Consider the following 25,700-nt stretch of genomic DNA (forward strand, 5'->3'; position numbering starts at 1 on the left):
CGGCTCGTCGGGAGGTGGACGCCCAACAGCGCGGAGAAGGCAAGCGAGCGGCGCAGGGAGCGACCCCCTCCTTCCCCACCGGCCCCGCGGCACCGGCGCCGTACGGCCGCGCCTCGGCCAAAATGGCGGCGGCCGTGTGGCGGCGGCCATGTTGTGCCGTACAGAAACCCCTTCCCCAGCGGCGAGGGGCGCCGCGGTGACCCGGCTCCGCCATCTTGCCGTACGGCGGCGCGGCGGGGCCGGGGCCGGGGCGGGCCCGGCCGGCCGAGGGCGGCGGCGGCGGCCGGAGATGGTGATCTGCTGCGCCGCCGCCAACTGCTCCAACCGGCAGGGCAAGGCGCGCCGCGGCGCCGTCTCCTTCCACAGGTAAGGGCGGCCCGCCCGGCCCGTGCAGGTGCCGCGGCCGGGCCGCCCGCCCCCCGGCCCCGCTGTCCCCGCCAGGCCCCCCCGGCAGCGGCCGCCCTTTGTTTCCCTCGGGGGGAACCGGCTCGGGGCTCCCGGAGCCTCAGCGCCGGCCGGGCAGCGGGAGCGCCCGTGGCCGCGGGGCCCGGGCCCACCGCCGGCCTGTCCCCCCTCGGTGCGAGCCCCCCGGGCCCCCCATCGCTCCCAGGGGTGGGTCCCCAGGGGAAGGTCCCTGTCCCAGGAGTCCCATTGGAAACGGCGCCTGGTTCCTCTGCTCGGGCTTTCCTTCACTCCAGGCGTTTCTACACCTTATTGAATGCTATTAAATACACCCGGTGTCAGCATCGCCCGGGCGGCGGAGGCAGCGGTAGGGCAGCGTGTTGGCTGAGCTGAGTGTTCTGGTGGTGGTCACATCCCCCTTCCTTGTGGACAAGGTGTTCCTTGTGGGGGAGGTGAGCGGAATAATGGGTCGATTGCTGATGAAAACGGAAACAACACCTTCTAGTCCTGTGCTTTTTGTGAAGCGGAGCTGTTAAAGCAGGGAACGAATATCAAATATTTCAGCCCAAAGTGAAAAAAATCTTTAAATGAGTGGAGCCTCTCAAAACACAGATTTCACCAGAACCTCCTAAACCTGATCATCGCCTTGGATTTGATCACCTTAGAGGTCTTTTCCAACCTTAAGAATTTTATGATTCTGTTGTTCTGTGATCCGAAGAGCACTGTCCCTTCTGATTTCCCAAAGGTGGCTTATTTTTTCATGGAAACCCATGTCTCGTTTCTTTTTTAGGTTCCCTCTGAAGGATTCGAAGCGCTTGATTCAGTGGCTGAAAGCTGTTCAGAGAGACAACTGGACCCCCACCAAGTATTCCTTCCTTTGCAGCGAGCACTTCACCAAAGACAGCTTCTCCAAGCGGCTGGAAGACCAGCACCGGCTGCTGAAACCCACTGCTGTCCCGACCATCTTCCAGCTCGCGGAGAAGAAGCACGACAAGCTGGATTATGTCAGGAGCCGAAGGAAAATAGCGAGGCAGGTGCGGGATGGGGAAGCCCCGCGGGAAGGAGGCGGTGAGGTAGCGCAGAGGGACACGTCTTCTGGACAGGACTTCATGGTGATGCAAGGGAAGGAAGAGATGGAGGAGGCGACTCTGCAAGTGGAGATGGGATCGATGTCGGAGGAGACGGAGGCCCTCCGCAGCCAGCTGGACGGCCCTCGGAGAAGGACGTTAGGGGATAGTTTGGGTGCGAAGCCTGGAGCTCAGAAGAAGCTCGAGAGGTCTCCTGTGGAGGAGGACTGTCCCAAGGGCAGCTGGGCGGGGAGCTGGGTGGCAGAGAGAAGCGGCGTGTCGGTCGACGACTTCACCCCTCCTGCCTCCGGTGCTTGCAAGTTCATCGGCTCCCTCCACTCGTACAGCTTTTCCTCCAAGCACGCCAGGGAGAGGCCGTCCCTCCCGAAAGAGCAGCTGGAAAGGAAGAGGCCAAAGAGAGAGGTGGAACCAAGCTGCAGCAGCCATCTCCTGGGACACGACAAGGCCGTAGCAGAAGTGTCCCCGACTTCCTCCCTCACCGCAACTCCCCAGAAACCCTCCCAGGGCCTGTCGGCGTCCCCGGCGGACCTGACCCCGCGCCCGGCCGCCGAGGCTGTGGTGGGGCGCAAGGGCGACACGGACGCCAACCCCATGTCCATCAACGAGGTCATCATGTCGGCCTCGGGGGCCTGCAAGCTCATCGACTCCCTGCACTCGTACTGCTTCTCCTCCCGGCAGAGCAAGAGCCAGGTGTGCTGCTTGCGGGAGCAGGTGGAGAAGAAGAACGGAGAGCTGAAGCTTCTGAGGCAGAGGATCAGCCGCTCTGACAGCCAGGTCAGGAAGCTGAAGGAGAAGCTGGATGAGCTGAAGCGGATCAGTTTCCCCTACTTGAACAGCCTGCTATCCCAGGACTGTGGTCAGTATTCCCAGGGGTGCTGCGTTGAGGCAGAATTCCGCGTTTTCTTAGAGGCTGCTAAAACTGGAGGTTGTAGAGGTGCGATGGGGAAAAGGTATGAGCAGGGGACATTTTGGGAGGGAGAAGTGGTAGCCTGTGTTAGACCAACAGATGCAGGTGAAAGAATTCCTTTTGGGGGTACACAAGTTAGTTCTCATATGCCAAACCTTTCCGAGATGTGGAATGGGAAGTTGGGTTGAGATGTTGCAGACAACTCTCTTGATGAATTTATGTTTTGGGTTTTTTTAATTTCCTTTATTATTCTAACTTGTTTGAGACTCAGTGGCACCTGTTAGGATTTGCCTTCTTCCTTTGGAGCGTGCTGGTGATTTTTTTTTTTTTGGGTGTGTTAATGAGCTGTTGTGGCAGCAGATACCTGGGAAAGCTGTTGTCATCTTCTCCAGTGATGTAAGAAGCACTTCTGATCTTGGATTTCATGCACTGCACTCAGCACTCAGGATACAGGAAATATAAGTGAGGTGGGAGGTATCCAGGAGGTTGGGATTTATGAGCAAATGTCCGTGTTTACTTTGATCAATTCCTCCTTCAGAAGGCAGAAGAAGTCAGGAAATGGATAATCAAATGGGAAGTGATGGAGAATGACTTCTCTATCAATTAAAAAATAATGATTAAACACCTGAAAGCATAGGGAAACTCCATGAGGGACGAGGTCACGTGAAAAATTTGTCGTGTGGAAGTTGAATTGGGCTATAACCATTTTTCTTGCAAGAAAAAGCATCTTTTAACGTGCAACTTCTGCCCAGTGACTCTGGTTGCAAGGTACAGTTTGGGGCAAGAGTTTAGGACCATCTGATGATGTTTGGTGTTTGTGTGGCTGCTGAGAAAACATGGGGTTGCCTTGTGAAGGATTTGTGACATGGGGCTTGCTTGAAAAAGTCATCACCCATGGAGGGTTGGGCATCCCCTGATGGTTAATTCTTGCCTCTCCTTTAGGAGAAAAACTTGGTGGCTTCCTCTGGAGCTGTTGGACACAGTCAGAAAGGTGATGGTGGCATAGACAGGCACGTCCTCCAGGCTGTTACAGCACAGCCAATGTCCTCACTGAAGTTTAAGAAAGCAGACCCTGACAAAATTTGTGAAGGTCAATCCCCAATGCTACTTTTCCCACATGCATCTAATTTTCCAAAGTATGGGAAAACTCACACTTGAATTTGGGTTGAGGAGGGAAAAGAATTGGTTTTTTTTTCCATGTGGGAAATCAGCCTAGTCTTGTTTGTACCTTCTGGTCTGCATTTTTGTATTGTTTTGGTCTCAAACTAAAGAAAATAGCTGAATACAACTTTTAGGGTTCCATAGTTGTTCATATATATTTATATATATGGAAAAGGATGTCTAACTTTGTTCATATATATATATATACGTATTTTTAAATATATGAAAAGGATGTCTGGCTTTGTTGGAATACCATCAATGAGATACTAATTGCAGGAAGAGTGTCTTTAAGGACATTTTTCTTTATTCTGGTGAGTACTGAGGTTTTTCTCCTCTTTCCTGAGATTGTTGTTTTCATACGTGTCTTTGAGAAGTTAGAATTTTACATTCTTGCAGAAGATATTCTTAATGAGTTACATGTTCTATTCTCTAAAGGAAAATGTCATTTTTTTTAAGGATTTGACCAATTTTTTACCTGTTCTGCCATCTCTTATCAAGTAAACTGGAGATCAGTGTGTGACAATGAACCATTTTGGTGGCAGTGGGATGGGACGTTTATGTGGAACCCTTTGGCTGGGGACTTTTTTAAAGCATTTGTTGATGGCTGAGTGGCTTTTTTATTTATTTTTTTCTTTTTTTTTTTAGCTTAGTCTTGGTGCTCTTCTGCCTTGCACTGCTTTTTGTGCGGTCACAGAAATAGTTTATGGCAGTGAAAATAGCTGATGAAGTGCAGCCAGCTGCTGCTGGGCAGAGCGTGGTTCATGCCCAGACACTGAGTTTTGCTGTAATACAAGGCTGAATGGAAGAAAGGCTTTTTGGTATTCATAAAAATACAGACAGGTAGCATATGAGGTTGATAATAACTATAGTCTTTGTTATTAGTTCCGTTTCGGTTGTCCCGAATCATCCGATGTGCTGTTGAGGTGATGGTTTTAGCTGTGAACCTGACCTTGCATTATTTCCTTCCTGCTAAAGGCAGTGTCTTGGGGATGGGGAGTGTAAGTGAAGCACCTGACTGGACTGACCATGCAGGTTGTTCCCTGTCTGCATCCCAGCTCCATGTGTTGCAGGACCTCTCTTTGCTGCTACCTCATGTTCAGCCACTACCACAAAATCCCGAGCACAAAAACAAGCTTTAGGCCCACACCCACTAAGCAGAACTTCATTTTGGTGCTAGTTCTCACACATATTTTCCTCTAATGAGACAAATAAATTTCTGCTGGCTGTATCCAAGCTACAGCCGGCTGGGAAGAGCAGGTTTCTGCAGGATTGCTGCACAGCAGTCCCTGCCAGCCACGCTTGAGGCCCTGTGACTCAGGCTGGGTGAGTGGCTCCTGGCCTGTTCCAGCTGTCACAATGTGTGTTTCCCAACCTGTCTTACCAGGGGGATCGACTCACTGCTTTTAGGAGAGGCCCCAGGCTGTTTCCTGCACAGCAAGGCTGCCACGGTGGCCCTTTCCATCTGAACTTTGAATTTAGTCGCTCGTTTGGTAGGAAAATGTTTCCTGCTGTTTCCTGGGCTACTTCTGAGGTGCGTGGACCAAAGGTTGGGGAATGCTGTCAGGCACAGTGCACCAGGCAGGATGGTGTTGGATGCAGCTTGGAGAAAAACAGAATGCACTGGGAGAAATTAGGGAGAGCCAGTGAGCAAATAGGGACTCAGTATCCTAGGGAAGGGCAGACTGTTCTACCAGCACTGAACTCTGCTACACAAGTGCTGTCTGTTTGTCCTGTTCTTCTTGAAAGTCCCACAGCTCTGCTGCATCGTGTGTGCTCGCACAGACAGGAGATCCGAGGTGCTCCTTCCACAGCATCACCTCCTCTTAACGTGCTCCAGTTTGGTGCCTTTGTAAAACTACATCTCCCAGCAGGCAGTGGGATCACTCTTACCCAAGCGTGAGATCACTTCCCTCATATCCATCTTACCACCCTGCGCAAAGCGCCTTCTGGGGGCAGAGGGGGCTAGAGATAGAGCAAGTAGCAAAATATCTGCAAATATGGCTGGCCATGGAGCAAACACAGGTATGATGCCATGGGGCTGGAGTGTCTATGCTCATCAGAGAGGTAAAGCTCTTAGAATTCAGCAGCTTGGGTGTGTGGGGAGCCTCTTCCACGCTGCATGTCTGCTTTCGTGAAGGTCATATTAAAGGCAGGAGAGTTGGCAAAATGAGTCCATGTGAGAAATGGTTAGCATTTTGCTAGGGATCTGGGGGAAATAATGATTCCTTCCAGCTTGGATTTGTCTTTGAATATTTGTGCAGAGCCAGTGTAGAAACTGGGTCGTTTGTAGTACTTTTGACATGCAAATGAGTCATAGTTGGTGAACTCCGGGGACAAGCAGAAGGACTTGAACATGAAATGTGTTTTTGTGCCCTGATGCCTGGTCTGTGGGGCCTGAGGTGGTGTTCCCTGTCGAGATGGCAGCAGGTTTTCATTCACGTTGCAGAAAACAAATAGCAAAATCCCATTCCTCAGTGGCAGTGAGAAGTGGGGTTGTGCGTGGATGGAGGTGCTGTGCCTTCACCTGCCTGAGCAGGACTGGACCAGCAGTGGGGCCCTGTCTGGTTCAGCTTGGAAATTAAATGAGTCTAATGGGTGACAGAGATGTGCTGTCAGAGAAATTGCCTCTGCCAGGGCAGGCACTGCTAAGCTGGCAGCTGCGTGTTAACCTGTAGCTAGATTTTAGAAGAAAAGTGCTTTTATTCTGAGACAGCAAGTGCTGCTTGTGAGGGTTTTGTGCCTCATCTGGGATGGGAACAGCCGGGGTAAAAGGCCGGTCCATAGGGTGGATGTTATAAAGAACAGGGGAGCTATAAAGTGAGCTGAGAGCAAGATAAGGAGTAGAAATATATGTGCAGAGGTTAAGAGTGGAGCTGAATCCGTGGCACAAAGTGTCTTGAGAGAGGCTGTGTGAGACTTCACAGCACCTGTGGCCTGAGCACACGGGTGGGAGGTGAACTGCTTCGAGCTCCACATGGGAGCAGGCACACCAGGTCAGGGACTTGGCTGAGGGGAATGGCTCTTTGACCTCCCCCGTGGGGAAAAAGGCAGTTGGAAGGGAGGAAACAAGACTTTTTGCTCTGCTGTTGTGGTTTTTTCCCAGTGGAATGGTCTTGTTTTTTCCATTTTTTTTCCCTGATAGCCTATAGAGTTTGTGCATTAAGCATTTAATTCTGCAGCACGTTGGCAATGACTCACAACAAAACCCCAGCTTGCAGCTAGGAAGCAAGGAAACAGCCAGCTAAGGAAAACTCCAGAGAAAGTCAAACAGGCTGAGGTGAGCTCAGGTAGGGTGTTTGGGTTTGAGTATAATTTAAAGATGTTTTCTCTGTGTTTTGTAATGCAGAACTCTGACACTGACTACAGGCACTGGAGCACTTACCACAGAGGCAATAACACATTGGTGCTTGGCTATGAAATTAATTACTGAGGCTGTAATGTGAAAAATTTTGAATATAACCACATTCCCAGCTTTTAGAGCAGAGATGGGATGATCCATACAACACCTGGTCTACTGACACCTGACAGGATGCACCTTTCTCAGAGGGAAAAAGAATTGTAGCACAGGAGCTGGTGGGGCTCATTGACAGAGCTTTAAACCAGCTTGGAAGGGAGAAGGGGTGAAGGTCAAAACCAGGCTCACCGCTGATGATGTGCCAAAACTTGAGGAAACTGATGGGATCCCTCAGTTTGCTTCTCAAGGTGTTGGCTATAATGTACCACACCTGAAGTGTTTATACACCAATGCACACAGCATGGGGAGCAAACAGGAGGAGCTGGAACCTTTGGCCCAGTCCCAGAGATCTGACATCACTGCATAAGTGGAACCTGGTGGGATGAGCCCTGTGACTGGAGTGCCCTGTTGGACGGTTCCAGGCTCTTCAGGAGGGATGGGCAGGAGAGGTGGAGGGGTGGCACTGTATGTAATGGAAGGGCTGGAATGTCTGGAGCTCACAGTGGGCAGTGGCACAGTTGGGAGCCCCTGGGGCAAGCAAATAATGTGGATGTCATTGTGGGATTCTGCTCTAGACCTCCCAGCCAGGGTGATGACACCAACGAGGTATTCTGAGGAACTAAGGGACACTTCCAAGTCAACTGCCCTTGTCCTTATGGGGGACTTCAACTTGCCAGAAATTAACTGGGAGCATCACACAGCTGGTACAACCCAAGCCAGAAGATTCCTAAAAAAACCTGGATGAGAGCTTTATGGAACAGGTCCTGAGGGAGCCGACTTGGAAAGATACCCTCCTTGATCTGCTGCTTGTCCACAGAGAGGATCTTGTGAGTGAAGTGTAGATTGGGGGCCATCTTGGTCATGAGGTGATTGAGTTTAAAATCTCTGTTGACAGGAGGAGAAGTGCCAGCAAAACCTCAATTTTGGACATGAGGAGCAGATTTCAGGCTGAGCAGGGAATGGGGGAGTAAAGTCCCCTGGGAAAATGTTTTTGAAGGCACTGGAGTCCGTCAGTGCTCGTCACTTTTCAAACCTCACCTCCTAAGGACACAGGAGAAGCAATTCCCAAATGCTGGAAGTCAAGCAGCTGTGACAAGAAGGCTGGCTTGGCTGAGCAGGGATCTTCTCTTGGAAATAAGGCACAAAAGGAAGGTATGGGCCCAGTGGAAGCAAGGTCAAGTGACATGGGAAGAATTCAGAGATGCTGTTTACCACTGTAGGGAGAAAATTGATACGGTCAAAGCTCAACTGGAGTTGAAGCTGGACAGAAATGTGAGGGACAATAAAAAGAGGGTTTTTTTAAATACATTAATGGGAATAGACAGTGTTCAAATAACATCAACCCATTCCAGGATGAGGATGGTCACCTCACAAACAGGGACAGAGACAAGGCAGAGGGGTTTAACGCTTCTTTGCCTCTGTCTCCAGCACGACTGACGGACCAAGGGGGTCTCAGTGCCCTGAGCTGGAGGACCATGACTGTGAGAATGAGCAACTCCCAGTCCACCCTGAACTTGTGTAGGATCTGCTGCAGCTGGATCCCTACAAATCTGTAGGGCCTGATGGGTTTCAGCCCAGAATCCTCAAGGAGCTGCTGATGTCATCACAAAACCTCTTGATTTTTGAGCAGTGTGGGAAATCCAGGGAGCTCCCAGCTGACTGGAAACTGGAAATGTTGTCCCAATTTTCAAGAAGGGCAGGAAGGAGAACCCTGGAAACTATAGGCCTGTCAGTCTCACTTCAGTGCCTGGTGAAATCATGGTAAAGATTATTCTGAGAAGTATTGAAAAATAACGTAGTCATTGGTCACAGCCAGCATGGTGTCATTGAACCTGATTTCCTTCTATGACAAGGCAGCCTACCTGGTTGATCTGGGAAAACCAGTTCATGTAATCTTTTTGGATTTCAGCAAAGCTTTTGATACTGTCTCTCTCAGGATCATTCTGGACAAAATATCCAGCCCACAGCTGGATAACTGTGTTACTCAATGGGTAAGCAACTGGCTCATGGCTTAGGCACAAAGGGTGACAGTGAATGGGGTGACATCAGGCTGGCACCTGTCACTAGTGGGATTCTCTCAGCCCAGTTCTTTTCAACATCTTCATTAACCCCTTGGATGCAGGACTCAAAGGGATACTAAGTTAGTTTTCCAAGGACACTAAATTGAGAGGAGCTGTTGACTCCCTGGAAGGCAGGGAGGTGCTGCAGACAGACCTCAACAAATAAGAGAGATGGTCCATCACCAACTATCTGAAGCTTAACAAGGGCAAGTGCTGGATTCTGAACCTGGGATGGGACTACCTTGGATGTACAGACAGACTGGGAATGAGAGGCTGGAGAGCAGCACCAGGAAAAGGCACTGGGGGTCCTGGTAGGTGACCAGTTGGCCACGAGTCAGCAGTGCCCTGGCAGCCAGGAGGGCCAACCATGTCCTAGGGGGGCATCAGGCCCAGCATCACCAGCTGGGCCAGGGAGGGGATTGTCCCGCTCTGCTCTGCCCTGGGGCAGCCTCACCTTGAGTTCTGGGGGCAGTTTTGGGCACCCCAATATAAAAACAGACATTAAGCCATTAGAGAGCACCCAAAGGAGGGCGATGAGGATGGTGAAGGGTCTGGAGGGGAAGCCTTGTGTGGAACAGCTGAGGTCACTCAGTTCAGCCTGAAGAAGAGGAGACTGAGGGGAGACCTCATTGGAGTCTTCAACATCCTTCTGAGGGGCAGTGGAGGGCAGCACCGATCTCTGCTCTGTGACCAGTGACAGGAGTCAAGGAAACAGCATGGAGCTGAGTCAGGGGAGGTTTAGGTTGGATATTAGGAAAAGGTTCTTCCCCCAGAGGGTTGTTGGGCACTGGAACAGGCTCCCCAGGGAAGTGGTCACAGCACCAAAGGTGTCTTGAGTTCAAGAAACATTTGGGCAATGCTCTCAGGCACGTGGTGGGATTCTTAGGGTGTCCTGTGCAGGGCCAGAAGTTGGACTCAATGATCCTGATGGATCCCTTCCAGCTCAGCATATTCTATGATGGAGCCAGAGCATGTTGGTGCTAGGAATGCTTTACTCGTTTGCTGGGGAGAGCATCAACAAAGTGAAGGGTTGCAGCTCTCAGGGAAGAGCAGCAGAGTACAAAGCCACCTTCTGTACTTAAATATGGACAGAGTATGCTGAACAAGGCTGCTCCTTAGTTACCAGAACCTTGATGGTGATGAGTTAAACCCAGAGAGTGACCCAGCTGAAGGAAGAACTGCAGGAGGCTGCCAAGCTGTTGCTGCAGGCCCTGTACTTTGAAGACCGTGTGAGTTAGTTTGAGTTTTGTTTGAGGTTTTGTTTGGGGATTTTTTGGTGGGGTTTTTTTTTTTGTTGTTAGTCTGAGTTTTTTCTCAAGTTTCCTGCAACAAGTATTCCCCAGCTCAGGGGAGAGGGTTAGCTGCCTTGTTAACAGCCAGCTGGCTGCTCACTGTGGCTTTGCTGATAAAGCTGCGTTGGAATTTGTGCCAGCATAGCTTTCTGTGCCAGGGATCCCACTTGAGAGTCACGCCGGCCGTGCAGCCGTGGCCTGAGGGGGCTGTCCAGCCACTGTGTCTGGTTTGTCTCACGGCAGGGAGAGCGCCGTGTCTGCTTTGCAAAACCTGGACAGCTGGTTACAGTCTGGCTGTGTTACAGTGTGGGGTGGGATTTGACTTCTAAACCCTCCGTGAATGGGAAAAATGTGGAAACGGTCCATCTGTGAGTTTGGAGGGATGGAGGGGGGTCAGGTGGTGAAAAGGAGATGACTTGTGTGCTCAGGGCCTGGGCATGGCAGTTTTGGCCTGAGTGGCTTCCTGAAGGAAAGAGATTAAGCTGGTCAAGTTGCTTATGGGCCTGTGGTTTTGTCTCCCACGCTGTTGCAACTTGTGAGCATCGTGGCTGACTTCAGCTGGATTTCATAGAATCACAGAATGGTTTGAGTGGAAAGGGACCTTGCTGCTCATCTCGTTCCAACCCCTGGCTATGGGCAGGGACACCTTCCACTAGACCAGGTTGTGGAGGAGCAGGGGTCTTGGAGATTCTGGATTCAAGGAAGTGTGTAATCTGGTAGGGGAAGGTGACTCTAGGAGTGCCCTTGTTAAGAAAGAGGCTGCAGTGGGAGCTTCCCTGTTATTGGGTAAAAGAACTGTGCGTGTGGATGCAAGAAAACCAGCATTAAGAGGACCCCAGCTGAGTGTGAAGCTTTAAGCATGCACAAGGGTGACCAGGGTGCAGATTCTCAGACATGGTTAGTGTTCTTGATATCACCACATGCTTACTTTTTAAGCCACATTAGCAGGTTGTTTGTAAAAGTGATGTGCCAGGGTTTAGATCCTTGGGACATGCAGGCTCCTTCGTCAGTGTCAGAGAAGTTTCTCTTGACAGGGACTGCATCTTTAAACCTGTTGTTTGAAACAAAGCAGCTCAGCAAAGAACTTTTTGTTGCTACAATAGTCTTGCATTTACCTGCTCCAACATGACATAAAAAGCAAATTTCAAATGACTACTTTCTTTTTTTTTGTGGACTCAATCAGATTCTCTCCTATCTGGCTCCCCTCTTGCTTTTCCACTCTCCCAGCCCAGCCTTCTGACAGAAGGCTGCCAGGGAGGCAAATGGACTTAGTCCACCAGTTAGAGAGCAACACTGAAGGTAAGAAGAGCACTGCATGGAGTGAGATCAGAATGTCTTTATTCCTCTACACTTCACTGAGTCTCTGTTCCTTATTCCCACCAGCACTTCTGCTGCTCTTGGCATTTTCCAGTGACATGAGAACTAAAAAACTCACATTGGCTTTGCTGCCATCCAGGTAGTTTGGAAAAGTAAGAATGGTCGCTTGGTCATGTTGTTTGCCCATGTGCCATAGACTTAGGATGTACAGTTACATCTCCACTTTTCAGCTGGTTGGAATTCCAGCTCCTTGGAAGTGAGACCAGCTTGCCCAGTCAGGCACCTCCGGACAGGCTGGATGCTGCACGGCAAGGCAGAAATCAAGCTGGGGGTGCTGGAAACAGTCAGTTGGCTTCTCTTGGTTTATAATGGAGTATAAAGAGTGGCAATGGCTAAAGCCATTCCTTTCCTGTGTCCTTTTGTTGCTTTTTCCTGAAATGCTGCAAGCAGAAGAAAAGAAGTGCCCTATTAAAGCACTGTAGTGACAGAAAGCATCCTGCTCCTGGGATGCTGACCCAGGAGAGGGCAGCAGCAGCCCAGGCTGCAGGCTCTTCCAGCCTTTTCAAAGCTTTGCTCTTTGCTTCCACAGTGGGAGTGGGGCCTGCAGAAAGCCTGGAAAGAAATGCAGTGTCTGCAGTAGGGAGTGAAAGGCGAACACCAGTCGGACGGGGGAGTGGAAGGCTCCTTACCCACAGAACTTGGAAATGCAGAAATGAGTACAGTGAAATACTGTCTGGTACACTGATGCTGCTGTATGGGGTGTGGGAGCCCCTTCCCAACCCCTGGATAAGCTGGTGGGGAATGCACAGGCTGGAAGGGCGCTCTGCAGAGCCTGGCTCTGATGCTGTAGACTTTTATTACCTATTTCCTGATGAGCTCTCATGTTTTCTCATGTCGCTTCACTTTGCAAAATACTTCAGGATAAAGCAGAGTTATTAACAGCACCTTGCTGACATGCAGGCTGGCTTTCCAAACCTGCCTGTCTGTGGGAGAATGAGTACCAAAAGTGATCTCTTTTACCCAGGAAAGCTTCTGTTCCTCCTCCTTTGGCATTCCAGGTACGGACTGTCTGTTCTTCCTCCTTACTCAGTGTTTTTAGCCTGATATTTGATACAGAGCACAGTGAAACTCAGACTGATCAAGCAAATTTTGACCACAACATCACCTTTTTAGGCCCGATTTCTCCCTGCAGCCTTTCAGACCAGCCAGACAGGCAGCTTGTTCTTGTATTTGGTGATCTCACTAGGTGTGGAAAACACCCCCCTGGAACTCCCACCTTGCCAGTACGAAACATTTATCCTGTGAGGGGGAGGAGGACATGCTTTAAGCATACTTCAGTCACATTTGTCTGCATAACAGACTACTACTAGAGTAGTGGGCACAGATTTGTATGGGAGTCAGGATCCCAGGGGTGCTGTCTCACTTTCCCTTCTTACACCTTAGTAATGATTCTGCTCTGCTTTTCACATGGCTTTAAATTGTCTGTCTCCGTTTCTCTGATTAATTTTTTTCAGGTCACCACCTCTGAAAGCAAAGTGCTAAACTGTTGTTTATCAAAGCTCTCCTAAAGAAGCTTTAACTGTGAAACAGACTTTGGTTGCTCCTTAATAAATGCAGTGACAAAGGGAAGTGTCTTTCTCTTCCATTTACTCTTTAACTTACAGGCACTCAAGTCTTTTTAAAATGTTTCACTTAGTCCAGAACCTAAGCAGAACAACTTCCGAACGATCCCTGCCCGTTTCTTTGTATAAAGTTCAGATCACTGTTAACCTCTTAAAAAAATTATAGCCAAATTTTGATCTTAAAAATGAACACAGCCTGATTTTCCTCTGAAGTGAGGACTCACTTCCTCGGTCTCTGAAACAAACAGGGAAGGTATGTACTCAGTGCCTGAGAAAGATCAGCCCAGAGCATTAGAGAATTTGTTACAATTTAGTGATTTTTCTTTACGCTGAGATTTCAGTCATCTTCTTTCTTGCATGTAGATGGTAGGGGGCTTTCCTTTTGGATCAGACTATGGAGAAGAGTCAGAAATGGACCACCTGGAAGAGTGCTCTTGTTCTATGTAAGGCTAGGAGCAGGTTTGGAAACAGACCCAATTTCCATGACTGTTCATTGTTCCCCATCTCCCCTTGCACCTTGGAGGTGGCGCTGCTCTGGGGAGAAGTGTTGTTGCAGCGTTCATCCGTTTCTGAGGTGTTTTGTGTTCACCTCCAGCCAGCTGTAGAGCACAGATCCCTGAGTTTTCTTTCTTCTTTCTTTCTTCCTCCACAGAGACTCCCCAGCTGAACCCTGTGATGGAACCCCTGTCCTGGATGCTGGGCACCTGGCTCTCGGACCCGCCAGGAGACGGCACCTTCCCTACAATGAAGCCCTTCCAGTACCTGGAAGAAGTGCACATCTCTCACGTGGGGCAGCCCATGCTCAACTTCTCGTAAGTCAAGGGTCTGTCTGTGTTGGCAGCAGCTATTGGAGTGCAGCAGGCATGGCTCCAGTGTGATTTGATATGTTTGTGTTTATTTTCCAATGGCAAAGTACACAGATTGTCACCTACCAAATGAGATGATGTCGTGGTATGTGACTACATGGTCTGACTTTTATTTTCCTTGAAAACTTGGCATTCTTTGTGAGACTCCCACTTACAGATACAACAAATGAGGGAGCTGTGGCATGGCTGCCAAGTCTGTCCATTCCATTTCAAACTGTGGTCCTCAGCCTTCACCAGTGTGGAAATCTGAAAAGAATTAGTCTTTATCAAACCATATGGGATGGGAGGCAGGTAGCTTAACTGCTTTGGCTGCAAGTGATTGTTCCAAGAGAAATTAAAAGAAATCTGGAGAGAGAAAAGTGACATGTTAGCTTCTGCTCAGTGCTGCTCTGGTGCTCATTTGGGAGGGGTGAGTTGGAAAGTGTGTTGCTTTGAAAACCAAGAAAAGAGTAATTACAAGATGTAAGTGCTGTGTGAGAGATGCCCTGTGTTCCTCGAGTGTGACAGAGCTGCCGGCTCAGCCTGTGACAGTTTTAGTCCAGTTCCCAAGAGAAACAAAGCTCTGACAGTCATGCTCTGGTTGCACCTCCCTCTCCAGCTTGTGAACAGTTACTGATTTGAGTCACCTGGGTTTTTCTGTCCTTTTCTTTGTGCCAAGAAGATACACAGCCTGGATCTGTTGAGCTCTGGGATACATCAGGAAAACAGGCAACAGGCTTGGAGGACAGAGCTCCTGGCTCCTGGAGCAATGCTGCATGACTGATACTTATACAAGTACCCCTTGAATACTCCAAGCACTGAAAAAAGCCTGATTTAAGTTTGTTTCTCCCACCATGAGAGCTCCATAGGGTACCTGGTTTCACTGGCTGCAGAGCACAGAGGCTGGGATGCTCAGACAGCCCTTAGCAGGGATGCAGCCCTGCACCACTGACAGAAGTCATTCCTGGCTCTTCCTGTAGCCACATGGTTAAAAGGAGACATCTTTTATTGAGAGGCAAAGCCAAATGGGAGGAGTAATTTGTGTATTTGTACCCAGAGGACAGCCAGAAGCAGCTGCAAGGCAGCCAGACTCTTGCTAATTCTTCCTTTAGCTGTGCTCCCTCTTCCTTGTCTCCACTTCTTTGAAGCCAGTGGGTTTCTGTGAGGTGTAGGGGTGCCATGTGCTGCACCTTTTGCTGCTGGTCTTTTAGGAATCTTGACTCTGTGTGATCCATTGTATTTTACTTCATGTAGGGAACACTTGCTTTGGACTTTTCAGCCCTCAGTGCTGCTTTAATAAATAATGGCCCCAACTAATATAATAGATAAACACACATGATACATATAATCACCCACATTATGGGTGACCAAACCTACGGTTTTTAAGGCCTCCTGAAGGATAAATAAGAATCTGAGCTGAATTTATCTTTTTGAAGGGGGTGATGGGAGAAATACGTCTGTTCTGTTGCTGCCTGCAGCAAGGATATACAGAAAACACAACTTGCCAGGTGTAAAAGCTAAAGATGATACCGTGATTCCAGATATTTATTTGAGAAAAGGAAGTATTTGAGACAGAATGTGGCTTCAGCATATGTGAAATGTCTGAGTTCCTGAGGGGTTTCTGAGCTAGCTCTTAGAAAGACCCAAGAGCTGTGGAAAATCTAGAGCTTGAACTGAAATAACTAACTCCAGCTCTAAGAAATAGCTGTGCCTGTAAAGTAACCGTATTTTTCCAGGTTTACATCTCCCAGCTGTGAAGTGTTGTCAGTTGTTTACCCTTCAGAGAATACTGCAGGCACTCACATGGTTAAATAAGAGGAAGCCAGGCCAAACAGTGTCTTTTCGGTGTAAAACACATCAGCTTTTGTGCTCTGATTTCCCCTCAGGTTCAACGCCTTCCATCCGGACACCAGGAAGCCCATGCACCGGGAATGTGGGTTCATCCGCCTCAAGCCTGACACTAATAAGGTGGCCTTCATCAGTGCCCAGAACACAGGTACACACCTGATACCCATGCTGGGGAAAAGAAGAAGTCCTTACCTCGCTGTGCCATTTCATCACTTTTTCAGAAGGTTGTCGCACCTCTCACAGTTTTATTTAATTAACTTTCCCCGTGGGCATCGCTGCTCTTGGGCGCTGGACCCGCAGGTCTCAACCAGGAGGTCTCTCCCGGTGTGGATGTAGCACCTTGGTACTTGTTACACACCTGGCAGGGACTGAGCGAGAGAGAACCACATCTCAAGTATTATAAGTGAAAGTGTTAAACCCCGGTTGGTGCTTAAATTTGCATCTAAAATGGCAGATGCTGAAGGGAAAAGTGCCAGTTGCCGTGTGGTACTCATCCCACCACATCCCACGTGGTGTGAGTAAGGCTGGCTGGATTTCTCAGAGCAGCATTCCGTGTCTGACAGTGTGTGGATTTGCAGTTGTCAATAATGCTTGGGCAAATAAAACCATTCTACAGGGAGAATGACGGTATGTTATGTACCCTAATAGATCATGGAATGGTTTGGGTTGGAAGGGACATTAAAGTTCATCCAGTTCCACCCCCTGTCATGGGCAGGAACACCTTCCACTATCCCAGGTTGCTCCAAGCCCCTTCCAACCTGGCCTTGGACATTCCAGGGATGGGGCAGCCACAGCTTCTCTGGGCAGCCTGAACCAGGGCCTCCCCACCCTCACAAGGAAGAATTTCTTCCCAATATCCCATCTAAATCTCTCCTCTTTCAGATTAAAACTGTTCTCCTTGTCCTACCCCCATCTGCCTGTGTAAAAAGTCACAGAATCACAGAAATCCTTCTTCTCCTTTTTATAAGCCCCTTTTAAGTGCTGAAAGGCCGCAGTAATAATTGTGACATAGTTAAATAACCTTTGTAGCCTAATAATATGTATGCCCTTGCTTCAACCTAGGTCTGGTGGAGGTGGAGGAAGGGGAGGTGAATGGACAAGAGCTCTCTATAGCTTCTCACTCCATAGCCAGGATCTCCTTTGCCAAGAAGCCCCACGTAGAGCAGGTGAGTGCACACACAGCGAGCAATTCCCGTAGCATTGCTCACCCCAGAAGGAGTCTAGTTGACAGGATAGGTTAATTAGCATGCTTTAATTACAGAATGCCATCAGGAGTTCTTGGAAATACTGCATGGCATCCTGGCTTATCCTTTCTGTAACAGCCTTCAGAAGGTATTTTGTACATTATGAGACCCAGAGGGATCATTAAGATAAGAACTGATGAGCTGGATCAGACCAGCCAACCCAGAATCCTGTCTCCAGCAGTGGCCAGTAGCAGGTCCTTAGGGAAGAGAATAGGAAAGTCTTGTCTAAATACCCTTCTGTGGCAGTGGGGTTAGTTCTTAATGCTGTTTTTCTGGATTGATTGCAGGATGAGGGTGCACGTATAAGGTACAGTCAGTATTGGGCCTCATCAGGATATTTTAGGAACACCTAAGGTCTTGCAGATCTTGCTAACTTGCTTTTCAGGACATTCACACCTTGCTCTGGGCTCTTTTCCCATCCGTGGCTGCAGGGCAGGGCTGGCATTTCCTGTCAGCTCCAACCTTGGTTGGTTGCTTTTAGGGGCTTTTTTTGGGTTTTGACTTGTTTTGAGTGTGTAGCAGGGGGTTGTTGACACAGCTGGAAGGGGTGCAGCCAGCTGTGAGTGCGGTGGCACTGCTGGGGGCAGTGTGGCATCCTGAGGTCTCAGTGTCACATCTGAAGTTGTCGTGGCTGACTAGCAGCTGAGAGAGACAGCGAGGCTGAACAAGCTCTCACAGCCTGGTTTTTATGTGCTACAAAACTTACCCATAGACAACAGAGTTTGTGCAGATGTAGACAAAAATTTCATGTGCCTACACAGTGTCCTAACTTTGGAAAGTCCTAACTCTCCTGCCTTTGGATGCATATTTTCAGTTGCTGGGTTTCCCCTTTCCCAGGAACAGCTGTGTTGTCTCCTTTCTGTAGCAAAACTAAAGCCATTAGACACTATGGATATCAGCAAGGGAGCAGAGCTCTTAATTGCAGACATTTAAATAAAAGGGACTGTCCTCTCTGTGTCACTGCCTGAAATGTGAGCTGATAGTCTGGCAGGAGGAGAGGGAGAAGTACGGAAAGCCAGCAGATGTCTTCCTAGTTGAGGGCTCCAAGGCTGGCTTTGGCTGGAAGAGGGAACCTCTGGAGCTGGAGGTCCATGTTCATCTGGCACCTGAGGGCAGCTCAGGCCCAGGGAGTGGTCCCAGTGAGTATCTGAGAGGCCCTTGCTGGTGAAGGAGAATGTAGAATGAGAGAGTAACCGACTCCCAACAGCTTTTCTCCTTCACCAAGAATAGCATAAATTGCCCATGGAAGCAAAGATGCCACAGGTGTTGTGAGAAGGGCACGTGTGCTGATGCTTTAGTTGCTCACTTTGAGAAAACTTCACTGTATTATATTCCTGCTGAAAAGTGATTTGGCTTGGCTGTGGCTCGGCTGAGCTGTCATGGAGGCAGGAAGACCCTTTCCCTGGGCCAGGCTGTGTCATGAGTGATGTAGGTTGCTTGAAAAGTCACCATCAAAGGGCTTATCAAAGCAGGTTTAATATAAATTTCTGAAAGCACAACTTAACAAAATTTGATGTGGCAGGGTTCCCTCTCTTACTTACTCATGGGTGAAACATCCAAAGGAAAAGTGGATTTGAATCAATTTGGAATGATTTACACAGAGACTGAAGATACGAAGGGTAAGGGAGACCCTCCCATTGAGTCACGAGGTTCTGAGAGGATCCCCTTGCTTTCCAAGCTCCTGGTTGAGCCTGGGTGTGCAGAGTCCAGACCCAGGTCCAGACCCAGACTCGGTCAGCGGTTTATGTTTAAAGGGAGAAATACAAGGAGTAAGGGAGACCCTCACGCTGAGTCACTCAGTTTGTGACGAGAGTGTGGAGAACCAGCAGGTTTTCAAGCACTTGTAGAGCTCAGGACAGTCCTGGCCTTATGTGGGCACTGAGGGTGCCAGCTGAGGCACCTGCAGAGCTGCCCTATCACCTGTGAAAGGTGATGGAGATCAGCAGAGTCCCCCCAAGGCATGTGGGTCACCCATGTTAAAGATGAGTGACTTTTGTATCCTTTTAAGTGCTTTTTCCTGCTTAGGGAATTTGAAGAACACGGGTGCATTACAAAGAGAGCCTCATCAGAGCAGCAAATAGAAATCCAGGCATCATGTGTGTGTGACTGTTCTTGCTGTTGTTGCCCCTGTGGATGTTGGAGCAATGACGTGTCCTCCGCACCCCTGCATAGCTCTGATTCCAGAAGGAGGACATGTTGGATATGGGAGCTAAGGGCCCACTGTGGGCATACGAGTGGGTCTGTGAACAGAGTATGGAGCAGAAAGACTGGCAATAGCTTATGGATGTGCCTTTGAGTGACTTCAAGGCAATGAATGAGTTTGGAAAAACCTCTGGATGTTAGGAATTTCTAAATGGGGCTGGCTGAAGTGACTGTGAAAGAGTCGTGCTTGCAGCTGCTGTGCCCTGGTGTCATCCACACGGTGCTGTGGCCGTTCTCCTGCTGGGCCAGGTGGCTGGAGTGACACCCTCATCCTTCTGAAACAGCACCTGAGGTTCAAAAGGGTAGTCCCACTTCTCTCCTTTATTTTGACGACAGCTCAGAGCAGCCCTACAACCTGTGCTGAACACTGGATGCTTCAGGCATCTGCTGGCACAGGTCCCAAGTGGTCCAGCTCCACAGGGCAACCCCCAATTGCCTCTCTCAAGGGTTGGTGCAGCACAAGCGGGCTCACAGCCTGCCTGGGTGCAGAGATGAGGATGATGTCACCCGTGGAGCCCTCCTGGCAGATGGCAGTGCTATTCCCTCTTGCCCGGGGCTGAACCCCAACCTGGCTGCAGGTGCAGCCCGAGGCTCGGCAGGCTCCAGTCTCCTCATGCAGTCATGTCCTGCCTTACCCTGGCACGGTGTGGGGACCTGCAGAGAGCCCAAGGGGTTTGGAAGGCTGCCTTGGTGAATGATGGCTCATCCATCTCCCTGAGCTGCCAGCAGGGAGCCACTCTTCTGGTGGAGGGATGTGGTGGACAGATGCCTGTCTGTACTGAGGTGATATCAGCTGTAGTGCCAGGACCTTGCCTTGCTCCATGGATAATGGGCTTGGAGCTGGTATTGTGGAGAAGGCTGCTTGCTTTAGGAGAGACAACTCCTTGTTTACTCGCCTGCTGTAGTGAGGATATCCTTCCTTGATGGTGTGTTGACAGCAGGCACGAGGATGGCAAAGGGAAGGTAGAAAGCACAGGTAAGGGATTTACCCATGGATGCTGTTTGCTTGATTTCCTTATTTCTTTTCTTCCCTCCCCCATTTAGATTACCAGAAAATTCAGGCTCAATTCTGATGGGAAACTCGAACAAACTGTCTCAATGGCAACCACTACGCAGCCCATGACTCAGCACCTCCACATTACCTACAAGAAGGTGACACCCTGATGCTGGGAGTGCTGGGTCTCCTTGGGCAAGGAGCAGCAGCAGCTCGGGAGCACAGTAGGGCAGACCCTGGAGCCTGCTGCCTGCACTCATCCCCCGGGCCCCGGAGCTGCCCGTCCTGTTGAGAATGTTATTCAGATCTTTCTGTAATGGTATATAAAAAAAAAAATAAATAAAAAGCTTTTATTTTTATGGCTGTGTCTTTGGTGTGATTGCAGTGTGGTGTGGGCCTCCTGCTGCTTGGTAGTGCTTACAGAGGGCTTTGTGCTGCTTGTTCATTAGTAGGTGTTGCATTAGAGATCCAAACTCCTGGATGACCTGACTAACACTGGAAAAGCAGAAAGTTCAGGAATGGATTTGCGCTGCAGGGACAGACTCTGAGAACTTGAGAGCCTGTCCAATGAAACTTGACTTAATTATTGGGAGGGAGCACCTTCTTGCTGTGGGACAGAGGAAACTGTTGCAGGCCCTGATCCCAGTGGTGCAGTCCAGCAGTTTGAAGGGAGTTGGTGCAGTGCTGGAGGCCAGGGCCAAACCTTACTGAGTTTCAGTGCATAATATCACAAGACCTTAAGGGGTAACTGTGAGCCAGCAGAGAGAAGAGAAACAGCCAACAGTAGGGATCAATCTCAGCAACTCTTTCCAAGTCTCAAATTCCAAGGCAGCCTTAGACTTTAATGAAATCTGTCATCGAGTCCCTCAGCAGTGAGGGAGGCAAAGGACTCGCACCGCTACTGGTCTAGAGTAGAGATTCTTCAAAAGGGACTTGGACCAGGTGACCTCCAGAGGTCCATGCCAACCCCAGCCAATTTAGGAGTGCAATGCTGGCACAAGGCCACCAGCAGCTGGGACAGGCGTGGAATGGAGCTGGGCAAACACTGAGGTGTGCAGCCCGCTGCCGGGTGGGCTTTGTGTCACAGGCTCTGTCTGTGTGGACGGGGGAGGTCGTGGCTGCGCCCTGAGTGTGCTCCTGGGAGCTCTGGGATGTCACCAGAGTCACAATCCCCCTATGACATCACCTGCAGCAGGTCACTGGAAAAGGCAGTGCTGGGCGCTGCCAGCAGCACACAGACGAGGTCTGCGGGCAGCACCCGAGCCGTCGAGTACTGCCAGAGCACACCAGACTGTGAGCCGTCAGTGGCCAAGGAGCCAGTGAGATTGGACAGTGACTGAGGAGCCTCTGAGTCTTGACAGGGACTGAGGAGCCTCAGAGTGCCACCAGCGGCCAAGGAGCCTCCGAGTCCCACAGTGGACGAGGGGGCTCCGAGTGCCGCCAGCACAAGCCAAGCCTTTGAGTCCTTCCAGCAGCACCCACCAAGTGCCAGCAGCAGCTGCGAAGACTCAAGGGCGGGAGCAGCAATGGAGGAGGCCAGGCATGAGGCAGCAGCGCCAGGAGCCGACAGGAGCTGCCTGATCTGCCTGGGTGCCCTGGCAAGCCCTGCTGCCGTGGAGCCCTGCGGGCACATCTTCTGCCATGCCTGCCTCCAGGGCCGGGCCGCTGCCACCTGCCCGCTGTGCCGGGAGCCCATCGGGGCCATCCGCCTGCTGCAGGGGCAGGACAACCGTGCTGGGGTGGCCCCACGTCGCTGCCGTCGCCCCCTCCATCCCTTCGTGCTGCGCTGGCGGCAGGAGCAGCAGCGGCGGCAGGAGGAGCAGCAGCAGCAGCAGCAGCAGCAGCCGCGGGGTCCTGGAGGTGGCCGTCGCCGGCGATTCTCCGACGGGGACAGGGAGCAGAGTCCCCCCGTGCCCCCGCGCCGTGTGCGGAGGGAATTGGAAGAGCGGCGGCACAGGGTGCGGGAGGAAGAGCTGGCCTCGGGGGACTACGTGCGCCGCCTCCCCGTCATCCCCTTTGAACCGGAGCCTCTGTGGGCCCCGTGAATTAAAACCCATCAGTATTCCTACATGAGCCTCAGCTGGTTTCTTCTACTCATCTGCTCATTGCTGCAGCACTGGGGGAGTGGGAGCTGTGGGAGAGGGTGGGATATGGCTGAAGAACCAGTAGAAGGGGAGGAATGTAGATGATGGAACTGGAGGAGAGGGTCATTCCTGGTAGTTCTGGGTTGCTTTGCTCATCCCCATGGGGATACAGTCCAGAAGGGGAAGATGAAAGGGAAAGTTAAAGGGAAAATCCCCCTGAGACTACTAGAGCAGATCCCAAAGGGGTCGGTGTGTGCTCTTCTGAGGGCCCCGATGGAGGCTTGGGGCAGATCCTCCTCTCCTCTCCTGGCCCTGCACACCCCTGTGCTGTGGAGGGCTGGGATCCCTGGGGAAGCTCTCCGGGCTGGCACAGCCACCGGCCAAAGGGCACCTGCCTGCGCTGCCCGTGGGAGAAGTGGCCCCAGCCGGGCTGGGCCTCGTATTTAGGGGGTCTGCTCTGAAATAACCCACAGCCCCTCCCTTCTTGGGGCCGTCTCCGAGAACTCTGCAGTGGCCATGTGTCCCTAAGGGTTCCAGGCCCGTCCTGCTGCCCTGCTCCCTCCCCTCTGGCAGACTCAGTTGCTGGTGTAGTTCCCAGTGTTGCGGCTGAGCTGCTGCCCATCCTTCCCTACCGCCTCGGCAGTCAGTCCTTCGCTGGGATAGGCTTCAAACTTAGGTGTTGACAGCACTGGGGGCTGTGTCTGCCCCAGCCAGGGCAGCTGAGCATCGGGTGAGGCTGCTCAGGGAAGCATGGCCTCAGTGCCTTCTTCCCTGGAGATGGATGCACAGATGGAAATCTCGTGGAGGAGTAGGTGGGAAAACACTGGCAAGCAGGAGGTGAGTTTTTAGTATTTCCCAGCAGCTCCCTCTGAGCAGCCGTCTCTGGAGGTCCCAGGCTACCTCTAATGGATCCCTTGGAAGGAGGTGTCCTTCATGGGAACTCCTCAGAGAGAGAGGCACAAACAATATCTTTTGGGTGTGGGGGGAAGAGGCAGGAGAGACCCCCTTCCCCTGGCAGACCAGGGCACATGTCCTCCCTTGCCAGTGCATTGGAATGCCTTCCCACCTGAGGAGAGAGGCATCCTCCATGCTCTGCTGCAAGGTTCCTCCTTTGGAACACAGGACAGCCTCTGGCACCCACAGCCAAGACAGCACCATGATGGCTTCTGGTAGGACTGAGCCCGAGTTGGGTAACAGCTGAGAGAGACCTGGAGTGAGGGGCTGATCCCAGCGGAGCCTCCCCAGCACCAGCAGGAGGTTTATTGCTCTTTGGCAGGAAAAAGAATTCTGGCTCACAAATTGAATGTGACCTGGTGCACAGGACGTGTGTGCAGGCACAGCCTCAGAGGGCAGACAGAGTCCTCCCTATTCCCACTTCCATCCTCCCACTGTCACAAATGGATATCAACTTGCTGGGAATTGCTCTCAGCCTTGCTGGTTTTTAGCTAGGCTTTTAGGAGGAGCAGTGGGAACCACCCCAGTGCTGGCTCCAGGCAAGTCCCGCTGGACCATGGTGGTTTTGGCATGTGCAAAAATGAAATAAAAGCCCCAGTCTCTGGAGAACCAGCCAGCAGAGAGCGGATGAGCATTCCCATTAATGTGTCATTAGTGTGCAGCTCTGGCGTCGGCTCTTTTGGCAGCTTGGAGGTAATTACAACCAAACTGCAAAGTGTTGCACATGGATTTGTTTACTGCCTTATTAGTGGCATCTGTTCTCCCAGTAAAGCAGCTCAGCTGTTTGCTCTTGTTTAGGGCAACCAGCATGGATGGTCTGTGCACACTCACATCCTTGGGCTGGAAAGTGTGTTAAAGGAGGTGACTGCAGCATTGCCTTTGCATTTGGATCCTGCTTGTTGGTTTAATGCCTCACCTCAGCTGAGCCCATTGCAGCCTGAAGGGGCACAGGGCTTCACTCCAAACCTGAAGGATGTGGATCTCCATTTTAGATCCAGCAGCATCTCTCTTCCCAGCTGTCTCCCAGCACTACCCTATGATGTTTTACCATCATAAAATCACAGAATCATGGAATCATTAAGGTTGGAAAAGCCCTCTAAGATCAGCAACCCAGCACCACTACCATGTTCACCACTAAACCATGTGCTCAAGTGCCACATCCACATGTTTTTTTGAATATATCCAAGGATGGTGATTCCACCACTGCCCTGGGCAGCCTGTTACAATGCTTGACAAGCCTTTCAGTGAAGAAATTTTCCCTAATATCCAGTTTAAACCTCCTCTGGCACAACTTGAGGCCGTTTCCTCTCATCCTGTCCCTTGTTCCCTGGGAGAAGAGCCCAACCCCCACCTGGCTCCATGCTCTTGTTAGGGAATTGTGGAGAATGAGAAGGTCCCCTCTGAGCCTCCTTTTCTTCAGGTTGAGCCCCCCCAGCTCCCTCAGACGCTTCTCATCAAGCTTCTGCTCCAGACCGTTCCTCAACTCCATTGCCCTTCTCTGGGCACAACCATCTTCTCCAGCAAGAGCCATGGGGATGGCTGGGTGCTGTAGGACCCTCAGCTCGCTCTGAGCCACAGTCTCCCAGGCTCCCAGTTGTGTCCCTGCCACTGAGCCACAGCAGCCAAATCACTGCTGTAGCATCTACTGCCTTGGCTGCTGGCCTGACCCGGCTTTGCTGCTTAGCACATTTCCCAAGGAAGATGGATGCTGGCTTTGTTAAGTGAATCCTGTGGCAAATGCAAGTTAAGTGGCTGTAAATCCATTGGAGACTGAATTCATTTAGGGCAGAGAGAGTAATGGGAGGAGGAGAGCATCTGGAATGGGGAGATGGGAAGCACCAGCCAAAAGGCTTTCATCACCTGTGGTGTTACATGAGGTTCCTCAATAAAAATTCATGCCTGGCCTGTGCTGACCAAGGTGCCAGGCTGGGATGCAAAGCATGGAATTACAAGGGTAAATATTTCTTCTTGGGCCCGAGATGTCCCAGCCAAATCAGGGCACCCGAATGTGGTTTTGCATGGGGTTCTCACACCCCTCAAACGCTCAGGTACAACACGACTTGACTGAGCACTAACACCCACACTACCAAATCTCCAATCACAGTAAAACGTGGCAAAGCTGCTCTGTTTCTGCAGCGTTCTGCTGCTTATCTATCGATCCAGGTGTCCCTGAGTCCCTCTGGCTGCAGTGACTGACCTGTGACACCGGACGATGCTGGGAGGATC

At 50.8% G+C, this 25,700-nt stretch overlaps 1 protein-coding gene across 2 annotated transcripts; it reads left to right on the forward strand.

Annotated features, from left to right (window-relative positions):
- Nucleotides 1-206: 206 nt before the first annotated feature.
- Nucleotides 207-20,795, forward strand: THAP4 (THAP domain containing 4). 2 transcript variants are annotated; one of them, XM_032697869.1, is made up of 6 exons: nucleotides 207-366; nucleotides 1,193-2,346; nucleotides 13,956-14,115; nucleotides 16,035-16,144; nucleotides 17,059-17,162; nucleotides 20,487-20,795. In XM_032697869.1, exons 1-6 carry the CDS (start codon nucleotides 290-292, stop codon nucleotides 20,604-20,606), a joined length of 1,725 nt encoding a protein of 574 aa, XP_032553760.1. In that variant the 5' UTR covers nucleotides 207-289; the 3' UTR covers nucleotides 20,607-20,795. The 2 variants fall into 2 exon arrangements, with proteins under 2 accessions (XP_032553760.1, XP_032553761.1); XM_032697870.1 differs by lacking the exons at nucleotides 207-366; nucleotides 1,193-2,346 and adding an exon at nucleotides 5,462-5,580.
- The last annotated feature ends 4,905 nt before the right edge of the window (nucleotides 20,796-25,700 follow it).

This window comes from Chiroxiphia lanceolata, chromosome 10 (genome assembly GCF_009829145.1).
Source record: "Chiroxiphia lanceolata isolate bChiLan1 chromosome 10, bChiLan1.pri, whole genome shotgun sequence".
Taxonomy (NCBI): Eukaryota; Metazoa; Chordata; class Aves; order Passeriformes; family Pipridae; genus Chiroxiphia; species Chiroxiphia lanceolata.

Coding starts and splice junctions, on each gene's coding strand:
- THAP4 (XM_032697869.1), top strand. CDS start 290: ATGGTGATCTGCTGCGCCGCCGCCAACTGCTCCAACCGGCAGGGCAAG. Junction 2,347..13,955: donor CCTGCTATCCCAGGACTGTG/GTCAGTATTCCC, acceptor CTTCCTCCACAG/AGACTCCCCAGCTGAACCCT. Junction 14,116..16,034: donor CAGCCCATGCTCAACTTCTC/GTAAGTCAAGGG, acceptor ATTTCCCCTCAG/GTTCAACGCCTTCCATCCGG.